The sequence below is a fragment of the Argentina silus genome, assembly GCF_951799395.1.
Source record: "Argentina silus genome assembly, chromosome: 8".
NCBI classification, from domain to species: Eukaryota; Metazoa; Chordata; class Actinopteri; order Argentiniformes; family Argentinidae; genus Argentina; species Argentina silus.
In genome coordinates this window covers 18876115-18890783 of record NC_139662.1, presented here as the reverse complement: position 1 = coordinate 18890783, position 14669 = coordinate 18876115, and the positions used below count along the sequence as shown (strand labels likewise).

General features: G+C 42.2%; 2 protein-coding genes across 2 annotated transcripts in view; one reads left to right on the top strand and one right to left on the bottom strand.

The window, feature by feature from the left end:
* The first annotated feature begins 2975 nt into the window (after positions 1 to 2975).
* On the top strand, positions 2976 to 11416 carry LOC310808272 (SAM pointed domain-containing Ets transcription factor-like). The gene is made up of 6 exons (XM_083675073.1): positions 2976 to 3336; positions 5541 to 5974; positions 6889 to 7086; positions 7338 to 7385; positions 7860 to 7994; positions 8556 to 11416. Exons 2-6 carry the CDS (start codon positions 5554 to 5556, stop codon positions 8732 to 8734), a joined length of 981 nt encoding a protein of 326 aa, XP_083531199.1. The 5' UTR covers positions 2976 to 3336; positions 5541 to 5553; the 3' UTR covers positions 8735 to 11416.
* Positions 11417 to 12940: 1524 nt separating this feature from the next.
* The window catches only part of pacsin1a (protein kinase C and casein kinase substrate in neurons 1a), a gene marked incomplete at both ends in the record, with an annotated part of 9368 nt that continues 7639 nt past the window's right edge, over positions 12941 to 14669 (bottom strand). Inside the window, 3 exons of the mRNA XM_083674418.1 lie at positions 12941 to 13050; positions 13718 to 13932; positions 14571 to 14669. The exon at positions 14571 to 14669 is cut by the window's right edge and continues 17 nt beyond it. Coding sequence (XP_083530544.1) covers positions 12941 to 13050; positions 13718 to 13932; positions 14571 to 14669 — 424 coding nt within the window. The remainder of the gene's footprint in view (positions 13051 to 13717; positions 13933 to 14570) is intronic.

Here is a 14669-nt window from a genome sequence, read left to right as displayed (position 1 = left end):
TGGTTATGGTAAGTGATAATCTTTAGTTGGAGCAAAATTCTCAACTCTTTCCTTTAAAGATGATTCATCTGTGCTGGCGTATGGTAGCTCATTAGAATGTTTCAACAGAGCTGCACAAACATTGCTCTTTTCTTTAAGCAAACATTTGCACTCACACACTCTCACCGCATTGATGTTACACAAGTGTTCCTGGCCATTTTGAATGAGGCCCACCTTTTCAGTGACATATCCCTCAATATCTGTCCTCAATGTCCCTTTTATCATGGAAGTTGAACTTCCTGATCAGTTTAGATTAGACTAAATGCTTATTGATGACGGTGAGATACCCCAAAGGTATGTCTATGAGGTTCATGACAGTTTAGAGCTTCTTCTTCCTCATGGGGGTGAAAAACTAATATTTGCATTGGAGATTTCCCTGTGAAAAGGAAAAGGGGGGTTGGGGTAGCTTGGCTTATCATGTCTGACACCAGATCCTATCTCCAGGGGGACACCACAAAACAGTTGTTACTTTTTTCATAGAGTTAACCTGAAGTTATGCAAATATAGAGATTTAAATTGTGATTGGAGCAATCGACCACTTCACAGGTTGCAATGTATTGGACTGTATCATAACAGCATTCAGACTGCTTCTGTCCTGATCCACAATACTCTCCAGAGGTTGGGAGATTTAACGCTTAATGTATAATATTATTTATATATATATATTTAAATTGCAAGCATAACGGTTGAGTGAGAAAATGAGGACACCATCAAAACAATGCAGGCTAGAACGTTTCCTCTTACAGATATGTAAGTTACCATAGGCAGATGGTAGATATGTATCTAGAGGGTTTTGAAGAATTATTTGGGGAATTCCCTGACCCATACCTGTACCTATGTGTTGTTTTCTTTGAGTAGGCGCCTTGAAAGGGATTAAAAGGGAGTATCTCTTGAAAGGGACCAAAAATAAAACATCACTGTTAATATCGCTCTTGGCTTTAATAGCTTATTATGTCGTGTTTTTGCTAATATGCAAATTCCTGTGTGTTTACAGAGTTGATAGGTAAGACAATTCACCCATTTTCAATTTTCTTGAATATGAATGCAGTTGCTTCTACAGTAAGTAACCATAGTTACAACATATAATAATAATAATAATAATGCATTTTATTTGGAGGCGCCTTTCAGGTCACCCAAGGTCACCTTACAGAAGAGAAGTAAAAGCAAAAGCATGACATCAATCATTAAAAACAAAACAAACAACACATTTAGATAAAAACAAGTGCAGAGTGTCCAATTTATAGAAAGTATGCCAGTTTGAACAGGTGGGTTATATCAATGTTCCAGGGAACAATATAAGTCTATTTCCAGGTTCACAGAGTATATGATGAAAAGATACTGTGATGTTTTCTCATATTTTTTATCTGTTGGATCAAAGCCAATAATTCTGTGGAGGATAGAATGATTTAAGAGTAGTCCTCTAAGTGGTTCTTGGAACACAGGTGTCCCCTCTTTTGTTTAAATCTTTGTGTGACAGTTTCTTGCTCAGCTCACAAGATCTTGAGAAATACAATAGTTGTACCTAATAGGAATAATTCCAACTCAATGCAAATGCGTTTGATTAAGATCTTCTTACATTTCCTCATGAAGGCAGCTGTTTTCTGAGGAATCACATATGCTCAACGGTCTTTTTTTTCTTTTTTTAACCCACTTCTATAAACAGGCTGACTGCTTCCCGTCACGCTACAATTTGCGAAAGAATAGTGGTTGAATTATTAAGATCTTATCTTAGAATCTTTCTCGCCAGTTTGAATAACTGGCTGTGTCAGCGATTAAATGTCAAATAAATATAAATTCAGCCTATTCTGGAGTGCGTCCCATTTTCTTTCATGAAGTTAGATCTATGATGCTCCACACCCTAATATGAAAGGGGTACATTTTCCATATTGTAGGTGGAGGAATGGTCCTATTACATTTAGGCCTATTCATTATCTTAATTTGATCAACAAGTTTCGAACCCAGGTCTCCTGTATGTAACAGTTGTTTAGCAGCTAAGCAAAAGCCCGGGCAGTGCAAGTCTTCAGGTGTGTGTTTGCACTGGCGTGCCTGAGATGTGGTCTAATGTAGTTTAGGTGTGCAAACAGTGACACCAATAAAACAATACTAAAGTGATCCAGGTGTGGCTGACTGACTGATCATAGCTCTCTCTCTAGTCTACTGTCTCATCACAATACACATACAGAACTGTAGGCCTGCCACTGTTGATTAGGCACCCTTACCAGGAAGTAGAAATGTTTTAACTTGAATTTAAGCGTTTTTCCAGCCTATTGTTCTGCTCCCAGTTGGACTGGTGAGGAAATTGCTCTAGAGAACGTTTAGAGATTATATATACCAAAACGTATTCTTTCTTGTCTAGCTTCAACCTCATCTGTATCATAATAGGTTCACATTCAATCAATTGAACAGGAAAAAGTAAATGCAACCATACAGTATAACTCACCTTGTGAAATCACTGTGTTTTTAGACTTTTCCCTAAAATGACAATGCAGTGCTTGGATTTGACAAATCTCTTGTTCGCTTTGCATTCCCTAAATGCAAATTTGGGAGGTTACTATACAAAGACAATAATGGTTCATGATGCAAATATATGTGTGATGATAACAATTCAATGGAATGTCATCTCATTCACAAGATCACCCAGTGATCACAGAGATTATATCAAATATCCAGAAGACTGGAGGGAACAGTCCCTTCACTGTGAGAAGATGACCACAAAGAGTTAACTATCACTCTCCTTGAGAAGGGAGGGTAGATGCAGTTATCGTCACAGATCTGAATACACCTCTAGCTAAGGTAGACTCACATCTGTATTGTTTACCTAAGTTAAAGGGACTCCTTATAAATATGACCTGAAGTCGCAGTGGAGCAGACATTCTTACACACACACACACTCACACACCCTCTTGGACGTAGACACACTCTTCTGGCATTAATATGCCATTATCTTAGGAAATCTAGGCCTGCTTTGAGCAACCTTTCTGCCCAGTCCACCAAGGGATCCAGCTGAGCACTTCTCTCAACTGTCAGACAGGTTTAGAATGTTCTGACCTGAGCACTCTGACCTGTGACCTATGACACATCGTCGCCTGAGGGCCACCATCAACCTATCACAGCCGACCTGCGAGGACCAACATCCTCCAGAGGAGCCAGAAGTTGATCATCTGCCTGCCGTCTAAGTTACCTCTGTGAGAAGCTTCAGCACCAGAGGAAGACAGCCCACTGACAGACCTTGAGCAGAGGCAGTCTGCTGTACCGTAGCAACTCCGACCGTATCATTCTGCCACACCTCCTGACCAGGTAAGACTACTTACTGGCACAGCTAAGGATTTATTCAGAAATTGTATTTGCGTATTGTGTGTTTTCATTCCACGTTTTAAAGCATTCTGAATAGACCCCCTGGATGTAGGACCAGTGTTGTGGTGGGTTGTGAGGAAGTGATGTGACTGGTTGATGTCACATGAAGGAAGCCTCAGGAAGGGATTGTAACTGGTGTGATGAACAGTGGGTACCTGACATTTGTGGAGAACAAACTATAGAGCCAGTTTGATGTGAGGTAGTATTTCAGCCAGGGATAAACTCTGTTTAAAACACTACAACGGTAGTGTGGCTAACAGGACTGTCTTTTCAGAGAGAGAACACATTTAAACCACAACAGTCTGTTGTGCTGCAGTGAGACAGCACCACAAATCGATATCCATGAATGATTTTTCATCAAAATGTTTCAATAAGCTATGCTTTATTGACTGTAACTCAATGTACACCCACTGAGCTTTCAGCAAATTATGTTTACTCACCCATGAAAGGCGGGGGGTTGGAGCAGAAAAACAGCAACAGTATAGGATGCACAGCTTTCCACTATAAACGTTTTTAGCCCTCTTTATAGGGATAAAAAGAGAAATCACCTGTCTGCTGGGCAAATGAAATAGAAAAGTCAAAAAGGATATCTGAAATGTTCAATACCATCAGTTTAGATTTGTTTTTCGATTCATTCCTTCACACAAATGACAGGTGCAAACATTGGGCTGGGTAAATCTAGCCTCAAGGGGCTAAACCAGTTGAACAGGTGGAATGAAAGAACGTTTAACCACTGCATGCTAATGAACAAGTACCTCAATTGGGATTAGAGGTTTATAAGAATAATAACATGATATAATGTGGCTCAGAGTTGTCTTAGACTGCATTACACAATGAAGCCCACACACACACACACTCACGAGAAAGCATTCACTGAAAATGGGAATGTTGAATTCAGGGGAAATAGCCAGATAAAAAAATAGGTGTGAGTTTTAAAGTAGTTTTCCCTTTGTGTGAGGTGCAGCGGAATGCAATGAGTAATGAAGGACCAAACCTCTTTCATATCGACTGAATGCCCCTGATATCAGTTCAGCCATTGTTATCTATCTAAACCTTGGATAACTCACTGTTTTTTTTTATCCAATGCTTTGTTCTCAAATGGTATGGATGTACTGCTTTCAGGTGTGCAGTAATGGCACACACACACACACACACACACACACACACACACACACACACACACACACACACACACACACACACACAAACACTGTAAAATAACAAAGCTTCTGTCATAAAACTATGTAAAACATTGTGGGTGCATCCATCAATTATTTCCAGACTAGAATAATCTTTTTAAAGTCATCACTTTATAAAGTAAAAGGTTATTATTTCAACTTCCCTGTAATAACTCACTAATTACTGATTACTAAGCAGTTATTCCTAGAAATGATAGGCCATACCCCCAGTTACTCATACCAAAAATAAGTACTTCTCATTTCCTTTATGCAGAAGAATATCTGGATTTGTTGTGCTCCAACACAGCTTCATGCTGTATGTGACTATTTAACACTGATGTTCATACTGTATGTGACTATTTAACACTGATGTTCATCGTAATTTCAGTAACCAATGTTAGATGGTCACATGCAGTATGGAGCCATCCAACAATGAGAAATTAAAGATGTCCCTCACTAAAGACCTCTGGCCATTCTCCCCTCCAACTGCTGGCCAAACTCAACAACTTCCACATGGGAACCGTTGAGCACTTTAAAAGCTTTGCCTGTAGCCTAGAGACAAGAACAACTGAAAACACACACCTGAGGGTAGATACAGGATGACACATCTCTGACTCATTCATCTCCACATTAATATTTCGGCTAATTTCGGCCAACAGCTTTGTTATGCAATAGTGTTATGCAATAGTAACAGCAATAGTTTGTTCGTTTTTCTCCACCCTCTATTCTATGTGCTGGGAGGGCAGGTCCGCTCCCTTACAATTAACCTCAAATCAATCTCCATGGCCTAAAATACTTTAATCTGTCGGCCATTGTCATGATGTTGTATTAATGACATCAGTTTTTGGACAACTCTATACCAACTTCGTTACTGTTTCCTAAAGAGTCACAATAGAATAACCTTCTTACAGTATATCCAGTATAAGGCCATTCTCTGTGACTGAAGACAGCCTTCCTCTCTCCCTCCAGTGCTGTGGAAGCCATGGGGAGCCCTGGCTGCGACCAGGTGGGGAGCACAGTGCACCTGCCCCCCCTGATGGACCACCGTCACAATGGCACGGCCTTGAGTGCCTGGCAGGACGAGGAGGAGGACGTCAAACCGCCCCGCGGCCTGCTGGGACTGCCAGAGCGCAATGTGGAGGGGTTATACCTGCCCTGCTGGGATATGCTAGTGACTGAGGACAGCTCCCTACTCTTGAAGGCTGAGGAGGCAGAGCCCCCCACCGAGCCTCCCTGTAAGGCCCCACAGCAGTGCCCTGTCATCCACAGCCAGAGCCTGGGGCTCTCCTCTGGGCTGGAGGGCCAGGTGGAGGAGCGCTGTCTGGAGCAAGTCCAGAGCATGGTTGTGGGGGAGGTACTGAAAGACATAGAGACCGCCTGCAAGCTGCTCAACATTACCCCAGGTAAGAAATAAAAGCCCTCTTGATCAATCCATGTTGAACACAGGTTATTTGATTTCACACAAGTTATTGTTTATTTCTAACAGGCGAGAAACCAGTCAAGTAAAATCTAGATAGCACTGTTATACTTTAGAACTTTTTTTTTTGTAAATACATCATGCCATGTCATAGGTCAGACACACTGTTGATTGACAGAGGCTTGAACAGGAGGATGAACATGCAAACAAGGTCTTTTGTGGACACAACTGAAATACTCAGAAACCTAATGAGACAGACTTAATGTACACTAGCAAAGCAAATACACTGTTAAAGGTCACCGCCAGTCAATTGGTTCCTGCTAAATGCAACAGTAATGCTAACTTAAGTGAAACTGCTCAGATCAATGACAGAGAGTGTCTATAGCCTCCTAGTCCCCACCTTGTGCAAATGGCTCATGTTGACAATTCAAAATGTCACATGCTCGCCAACCTCATGGAAACACAAATATAAAAGTTTTGAAATTATGTACATAGTACACTGTGCGGTAAATTTGCATCATCAACTTCTTCAGAAACTGTCCGCCTAATATTTGAAGTTGTAGTCTTGTTAAGATCTTTGATACCACACATGTTTGATACCATTGCAATGAGCCCGTCCTTCGATTCCTACCTCCACCAGCCTCCCCTGAGTGAAGACCTCTACTGTACAGTACATTCAGTACACATCCAGATTGACAGGAAAAATCGATGATTTTGTTGTTGTTATGCTTATTAGGCAAGCGTCCAATCTCCTCATGAATCAGAGTTACCAGCATGCTTTCATTTGTTCATCAAGTATGCATGATGTTTTTGTTTGTTTGTGTATAGTACTATACATGCAATTTGTAGAGAGTTGATGAAAAAGCATTTCCTCGCCAACCCACCCCTTCTCCCCTGCAGACCCCATGGACTGGAGCTGTGGGCATGTGCAGAAGTGGGTGCTGTGGACGGAGCACCTGTACAGGTTACCCCAGTTGGGCAAGGTCTTCCTGGAGCTCAGTGGGAAGGACCTGTGTGACATGACAGAGGAGGACTTCAGGCAGCGCTCACTACAGTGTGGAGACGTCCTGTATGCTCACCTGGACATCTGGAGATCAGGTAGGACAACACCACAGACAAGCTTGGCTAGGGAACCGACTATTAAGATGTTGATGTTTATTGTATTGGCTGTGTTCGATGTGTAAATCAATTGGATGTTGCCATAATGTAAAAGAATACTAGCTTCAGTCACTACCTAGCATCATTCTTGATCTTCTATAAAATAAAGATATTTTCTCAGCCTTGCAGTAGGCTAAATGGCATGTATTATAGGCTTGGAGTAATTCTGGTCTGTGTTGTCTTTCTCTTAGCTGCTTGCATGAAGGAACGCTTTATGCCAGGGGACAACAAGCTACACGGTGAGTTCATTTCTAGTTTCCAGCTTTTCAGGCTTGTGCTACACATAACATGATGTGAGAACAGTGATATGATTGTGTTAAAACAGACAACTGAATCACCCTGCATTATGTGACTGGAGTCAGACTATAACTGCTCTTAACAACATTATATTAACCATTACTAAGAGCTGAATTTATTACTATGGGAAGAAGTTACAAAATAACTAAGTAATAACTAAGTACACTATGTTTCTAGTGTAATTACCATGTTTCTATATACTGTAGGTATAAACTAGAGCAGGGGAAGTTGGTGGAGGTAGAAATCGGAAGACGGGTGTTTGATACCATTCCAGATTCCGTTCCATGTATTACAATGAGCCTGTCCTCCGATTTCTACCTCCACTGGACTAGACTAGAGCATCTTCACGCTGAATCATTGCTATTGAAGGTGCGGTGTGGTCCCTGAACTCTCTCCTCCTCGTATGCTTGTTGCAGTGGCAGAGGAACCATGGCCGGAGGCAGACTCCTCGTGCTCAGGCCATCCCATCCACCTGTGGCAGTTCCTGAGGGAGCTGTTGCTCAAGCCGTACCACTACGGGCGCAGCATCCGCTGGCTCAACAAGGAGAAAGGTGAGTGGAGAGAGGAGTGCTATAGGGCTGTTTAGGGTGAGGGAGAGATTGGCAAGAGAGGCTATAGGGGCTGTTTAGGGTGAGGGAGAGAGGAGTGCTATAGGGCTGTTTAGGGTGAGGGAGAGAGGAGTGCTATAGGGCTGTTTAGGGTGAGGGAGAGATTGGTAAGGGAGGTAGTCTAGGGAGCTGAGCGTATGATGGTCAGATGCAACAATGTATTTATTTTTTTATTGTCAATTGCCACTATTGTCAAAGTGGGGTACGTGGATCAATCTAGGGAGTACGCGAAATAGATCTGTGATTTACCTTCCCAAACAGTCCTGTTGAACAGCCGACTGCAGTCTCAGGACCGAAAATAAATGCATCCACCTAATCCAACAGAATAATATTATCACAGTGTCTAATATGTAAGGGATAATGTTAATAGAATATCAATTAGGCTACAAAATAACCGACAGGGGGTACATGACTGTTAAAAGTTTGGGAACCACTGGTCTATTGGATGCTCTAAAATCGGTGGACCGTAGAGTCTCTCAACTTGTTTGATCTTGTAATCCACAGGAATCTTCAAAATCGAAGACTCGGCCCACGTGGCCAGGTTATGGGGCATGAGGAAGAACCGGCCGGCTATGAACTATGACAAGCTGAGCCGGTCCATACGGCAGTACTACAAGAAGGGAATCATCCGCAAGCCCGACGTGTCCCAGAGATTGGTCTACCAGTTCGTCAAGCCTGTATGAGTTTGCTGAGGACCAGCTAATCAGAGGAGGTTATCGGGTGTGATGAGGGCGAGGGACGCTCGGCCAAACAGACTGTGTTTGGCATGTCAGTGCAATGGTCTCTGGAGCTCTCTGCGTATCTTGTATAGTAATTCACACGTATATATGTCCATTCTAGAAAAATATTTTCTACAATCTGTCAAGTCTTTCCTACGAGCTCCACACAAATGAAGACCCGAAAAAAATGACTTTCAAAATGACTTTCAAAAAAATGACTTTCAAAAAAATGACTTTCAAAAAAATGACTTTCAGAAGAGACCCTCTTAATGCTGTTTTAGGAACAATATACAGACTGCCTATTAGAATCTGCATTCCTGCCTACTTTCAAATATTCTTTGGATAGTTGTTTTTATTTGCCATGTTGGTGTTTTATTTAGTTTTTCATTTCAGTGACGTCCAATATTTTCAAAGGTCAATGCCATATAATTGCGTTGTTTTACATTTCTAATTTCTAACTGTTATTAACTACCAGTGTAAGCGGCTGTTTATTTTCATGGAAGGTTGATTTAGTTAGTTGCATTTACATTACTCCAATAGAAAAAAAACATAATGTTCCTTGCTGCAACCAATGGCACTTAGAACTTAGAATATTTATGTCACAGTTTATGCACTACTGAGGTTAGAGGGTAGCCAAGAGGTTAGAGACTCAAAGCAGGAGCTGAGGGTTTGTTTTGTTTGTTTGTTTCGGATCCCAGGTACATGAACTACTGTTTCGGTCTTGAGGAAAAGCTTCCACTGGAAAGCTATGGTAGCCATTCTGTTCTTGCTTGTTATATTCTATTCTGTTCTGTTGATATGTTTTAAAGCACTACGGCTGCATGACGAAACTACAAGAGTCAATTTGCAACTGCTGTATGTGCAATGGAGTGTTCACTTCTGACCTCTAGTGGTCGTCTAGTCTTGTGACCGCTTACCTTGTTGAGACCAGTTTCCTAGTTCGGAAAGCCTGGAGGGATGCTTTGCAGAAAGTAGTTACGAAGGTGTGTACACGGGGTGTAACCTGTCGTGAACGTTAAACCAATCAGATACCTTGCTTGGGCAGAGCTCCAAAAAAACCCTTTTCCTCATTTTCTTCAATGTTGCAAACTAGCATAGGCAACAACTCTCTATGAACTATGACAAGCTGAGCCGGTCCAATCTAATGAAATTGCGAGCACATTCTCCCATCGCTCTGTCCTGTTCAATTCAAGCCAGATCTGCTAATCTAAAATTCTCCAGACCTCCAAAAGAGGCGTGAGAACAGTGCAATTTCGAGGTATGGCTACGCAAGACTAGGTGACCTCCCATGTAAAATCTACTTGGACGATGCCTTCTAAAATAAAGTGGTAAACAGACCCCCTCCACCCTTGCACCCAAGTATCAGTGCTGCTGTTTATGCTAAGACTCCAAGAAACACACAAGGACACACAAACATTTTGTTTGTTTTCTCAACAAACTTGTTTTCCCCTTTCAAACCAATATCGCAATATTGACACCATCACAACAACTTTGATTCAGGTTTTTCATTACTATCATCAATATTATCCTGATCATAATCATCTTTATGCATATTTAAATGAACCTTTTGTTACATTAAGATGAACAGGCACTACACCAGTTAGGAGATAAAATTACATCACTAACTATAAACATACATACATCTTCTAGATCGCTAATACAGGGTTTTCACGACATAAGCCGCCGCCCCCTTGTGTGCATAAGGAAGAGGAAATCAACATAAAAAAGCATTTACATATACACTTTTTTTACTGCCTCAACGTAGTTAGGTTCATTTTCAACTCAACACAGTTGTACAGTTACAATAGAATATAATCTTTAAATTACATCATCATATACAAATCTGACAGCGTGGGATAACTTCACGCCCTTATATGGTACATAGACAATTCCATTGCAATGAAATTCATACGATATGGTACCTATTAGTTATTATGTTTTCCATTGCTGTTATTTTGTTGTAACACATTTACATGTATGACACTACATTTTGTCTTAGTATTCGATCACTTGCATTTTTTTTCTTTTTTTCTTTACAATTACACAACTCATACACACTGGATGATAAACATGTTTGTTTGCCCGGAAAATATCTAGTCCATTCATTTGTTTGTGCGTGTGTGTGTGTGTGTGTGTGTGTGTGTGTGTGTGTGTGTGTGTGTGTGTCTGTCTGTCTGTCTGTCTGTCTGTCTGTCTGTGTCTGTGTCTGTGTCTGTGTCTGTGTCTGTGCCTGTGTGTAGAGGATATGGGACATTTGCAATGACATGAGTTATTTTTGCTAGGCTGGACAGCTTACACTAAGACACATAACTTGTGAGCTGGTGATGTGTTTTCTCTACGGTGAGACCAAAACCTGGTGAATTCTCCTCTAAAGCCCCAATCTAAACACATCTTGCCATGGTACAATGTTATATGCAATATAACTGGAGGAGATCGAACCTCATGTCAATGTCACCTCTCCTGTGCAGTGCCCTTTGTTCTCACCTGACCATCCCATGAGTGATTCAGGTACCCTTGGCAACAATGTCTGCATTGGTCAACATTTGAAGATTTCTCAGCAAGTAAGATGACATTTCCTGTAAGTGGATTCAAAGCAGGGAAGCAGGGCAGTTAAGATCTAGGAGTGAACATGTAATGTATACTATTGGGGAGAAAACCTAAAAATACAGCATATTACTGCTGAGAAATAAATACTTTTCTGAGATTACACTGTAGTCACATGATGTTTTTGTCATAATGGAGAATGTGCTGTAAGTCTGGGTGGACAGGTGGCAGTTGCATTTGAACTTCAATGAAACTTCTTTACAGTGTTAATGTATGCGATGTGTGAGGTTATATTGCATGGGGAGCTGACGATGTACGGTCGTTCTTTGGCTCAGCAGGGGAATGGGCCACATACTGTGACTGCTGTTTGCTAGGAAGGGCTCTGCATGACAGGGAAAAACAACATGTCTAGTAGAACCCATGTCTTCTCCCAGGTCCCTACGTTAGTACATTCATGTCCCGCTGGAGGGGCTCCAATCTTAAGACAAGGATCTGCAGCACGGTCGAATCAACATGGCTCCATCGGTCCTCCAGGCTCGGAGACGAGCACCCCAGCACTAACAATATTCCGAACCCCTCGTTTTGTTTTACCGCAAGAAAACAACTAGATTCACCCTTAATCTGCCCCTAACACATCATTTGAACAATCTAATCCTGACGGATCAAGTAAAAGCAAATTAGTGATAATGAACCTTGCCTACTGACCCTTGAATGCAGAATATGTATTATTTTGCAACCTTGCAATGGATGGAAATGAGATGAGTAATGATCAAAAGATTGGTGGCGATGACAGGAAGAAAAAAATAAAATCAATCCACTAGCTCCATTTCCTGGTATGAGATCACAAGCTTGTGGTGCTGCTATTCCAATGCTGTGTCTAAAGGTGAACTGTGGTCCTCTGCACGGGTATACAGGGCCGGTGTTGCTTCTTATAGCCTATATATGGCCTTGAAGTTCAGGGAATGCATTGTTGCATAGCGCATGCTGCTATGCAAGCCAACTGAGAAACGGAGAAAACACATAGCACTGCACACACTGGAAAAAGGGGATTGGACCAAATCACAGAAAATAAAAATAACAAACTATAGGATACATTTTGTGGTACTTTTAACACTACACAGCATTCCCAATGTAAGAATGAGGACTGAACACACACAGCATTGATAATGCTACACAAAAATGGCATCGTATATACACAATGCAGGTAGAGCTTATCCTGGTAAAATGGGTTTAGTTGATTACATTATCTTCCCACTGTTATAGGAGAATGCACTGCAAAAATATTATATCAGCTGCATAAAGTTTATATTGAACACAGATATGCAATACTGTATGTGTCCCTGCATTGGCTTGATGTTATGTTTGAGTGTGTACGTACTGGAATAAATGCTGCTTCTGTTGTTTTTAAGTGTGTGTTTAAGTCCACCCACCCCAAATACTGGATAAATATATACTGATATATTGTCTTCTCTTACGGTACTAAGATTTTAATTAGGCAAGACTGCTTGGCGCATCTGTTCTGTTGGGCGAGGGATGTGTTGCTCTTAAGTCTCGGGCTATGTGCAGTGCGATTGGATGGGACAGTCCGAGCTGCCTCCAACTGCATGTCCTCCTCCGACAGAGTGACTAGATTGGCTCAACGTAATTGGCTGGGTACAGTCCCTCTCGGCCGGTGTCTAGGCGACCTCTACACCAGCCTTGATCATCCTCATCCTCAGTCTTGGTCAGTTCATCACCTGTGAAGGACACACATCTCCTTCGTCAATCAGAGCAATACGCTCAATACTTCAGAGAAATACGCTCAATACTTCAGAGAAATACGCTCAATACTTAACACACAGTTCGTCTGGAGTTATGCCCTCATCACCAACAATGAGGTGTTGGACAGCAGTGTCCTAAACATGTCCCCAAGTGTTCTCTTGACCACCTCCCACCGGTTTCCTCCCCCATGATACAGCACACAGATGAGCATTTTCGTGCAACAAAAAGAAAGTGACAGAGACATGTCTTCACCATTTCACTGAGGGGTTTACTTCTACCAACGGTCAGAACGCCCTCTGAGAGAGAGCCAGTGGTAATGGATAGCAGGTGCCTGTAATTGGGGTTGGATGTGGCCATTATCGACTAACCACTACCATCTTCCTCAGGAGGATGGAGGGGCTTCCGAATCGGATGCGTGAAGACAGTGTGTCACTTCCTGTCACCACGGCCATCTGTGGCCCACCCCTTCATTATGACCTCATCAGCCCCACCCCTTGCCCATGATGCACCATGCCGTACTAACGGCAGTGAGTGCAGATCAGGTCAGTCTCTCTATCTTTAGTACGTTACAGTGTAACACATGTGAACAAGAGCAGGACAACATTAGACAGAGCGAGACGGTCAAGTGTTGTCGAAGCTGACCTGCTTTGAAGGTGAGCTCATCTTGTTCCTGTCCGTCATAGTCGTAGAGCGCGCGCACGCGAACGCCAGACGCAGCGGCGGCTTTCGGGGTCGCACTGCTAGAATCTTCCTCGAATGAGTTCCCTCCGCCATTCTCATTGCTGGAGTAGGCTGCAGGCTGCTCGTCATCTGACCACTCGGTCGAGTAGGCCTGGTTCTTTTCATAGCTGCTCACACTGGAAGGTGGGAGAAAACACAGGGGAGAGTTAGAGCAGGTCATTGTAATTGTAAACCGTCACTGAAATAAATTCCAAGATGAAGGTTATAATAACGTGAGTGTACAAAACAAATGTAGCTAAAAAGGTAAATATTGATGAAACCTGGCATTTAAGACTAAAACATTTAAGTTGGACCAGTCACCCAATTAAACCATATCAGACCTATCATGGACATCATTGGCTCTGAACCACAGACTTACACTGCTAACACTTTGTGAGAGTGTTAGAAGTGTAAGTCCTCTCGCCTGCATGATCACCAGTGGGAGCAACGTGCTCAATGCTAGGGGTAATTCATACGATATGGTACCTATTAGTTTTGATGCTATGTACAATGACACAGCTCATACACACTCATACACAAAAGATGTTTGTTTTCCTGAGAAAATATTTAGTCTTCATCCATTTGTGTATGTTGTAGAGGGTATGGGATATTGTTTTTGCAGTGATATGAGTTATTTTTGCTAGGCTTAACAGCTTACACAAAGACACATAACTTGTGAGCTGGTGAAGTGTTTTTTCTCTACAGTGAGACTTGGTGAATTCTTCTCTAAAGCAGCAACCTAAACACATCTTGTCATGGTACAATGTTATCTCACCTGCCACGGTCCCCAGGGGGCGCCACATGGTCAGTGCTGGGGGTAGGTGGGGCTCCGTCAGGCTTCTTCACCTTCTCCCTCTTCTGCACAGCATTGGGT

Bases quoted from the DNA above. Each gene is read 5' to 3' on its own strand.
- LOC310808272 (XM_083675073.1), top strand. From the start codon at position 5,554: ATGGGGAGCCCTGGCTGCGACCAGGTGGGGAGCACAGTGCACCTGCCC. The intron at 5,975-6,888 runs GTAAGAAATAAA...TCTCCCCTGCAG, and splicing joins GCTGCTCAACATTACCCCAG to ACCCCATGGACTGGAGCTGT. The intron at 7,995-8,555 runs GTGAGTGGAGAG...TGTAATCCACAG, and splicing joins CTGGCTCAACAAGGAGAAAG to GAATCTTCAAAATCGAAGAC.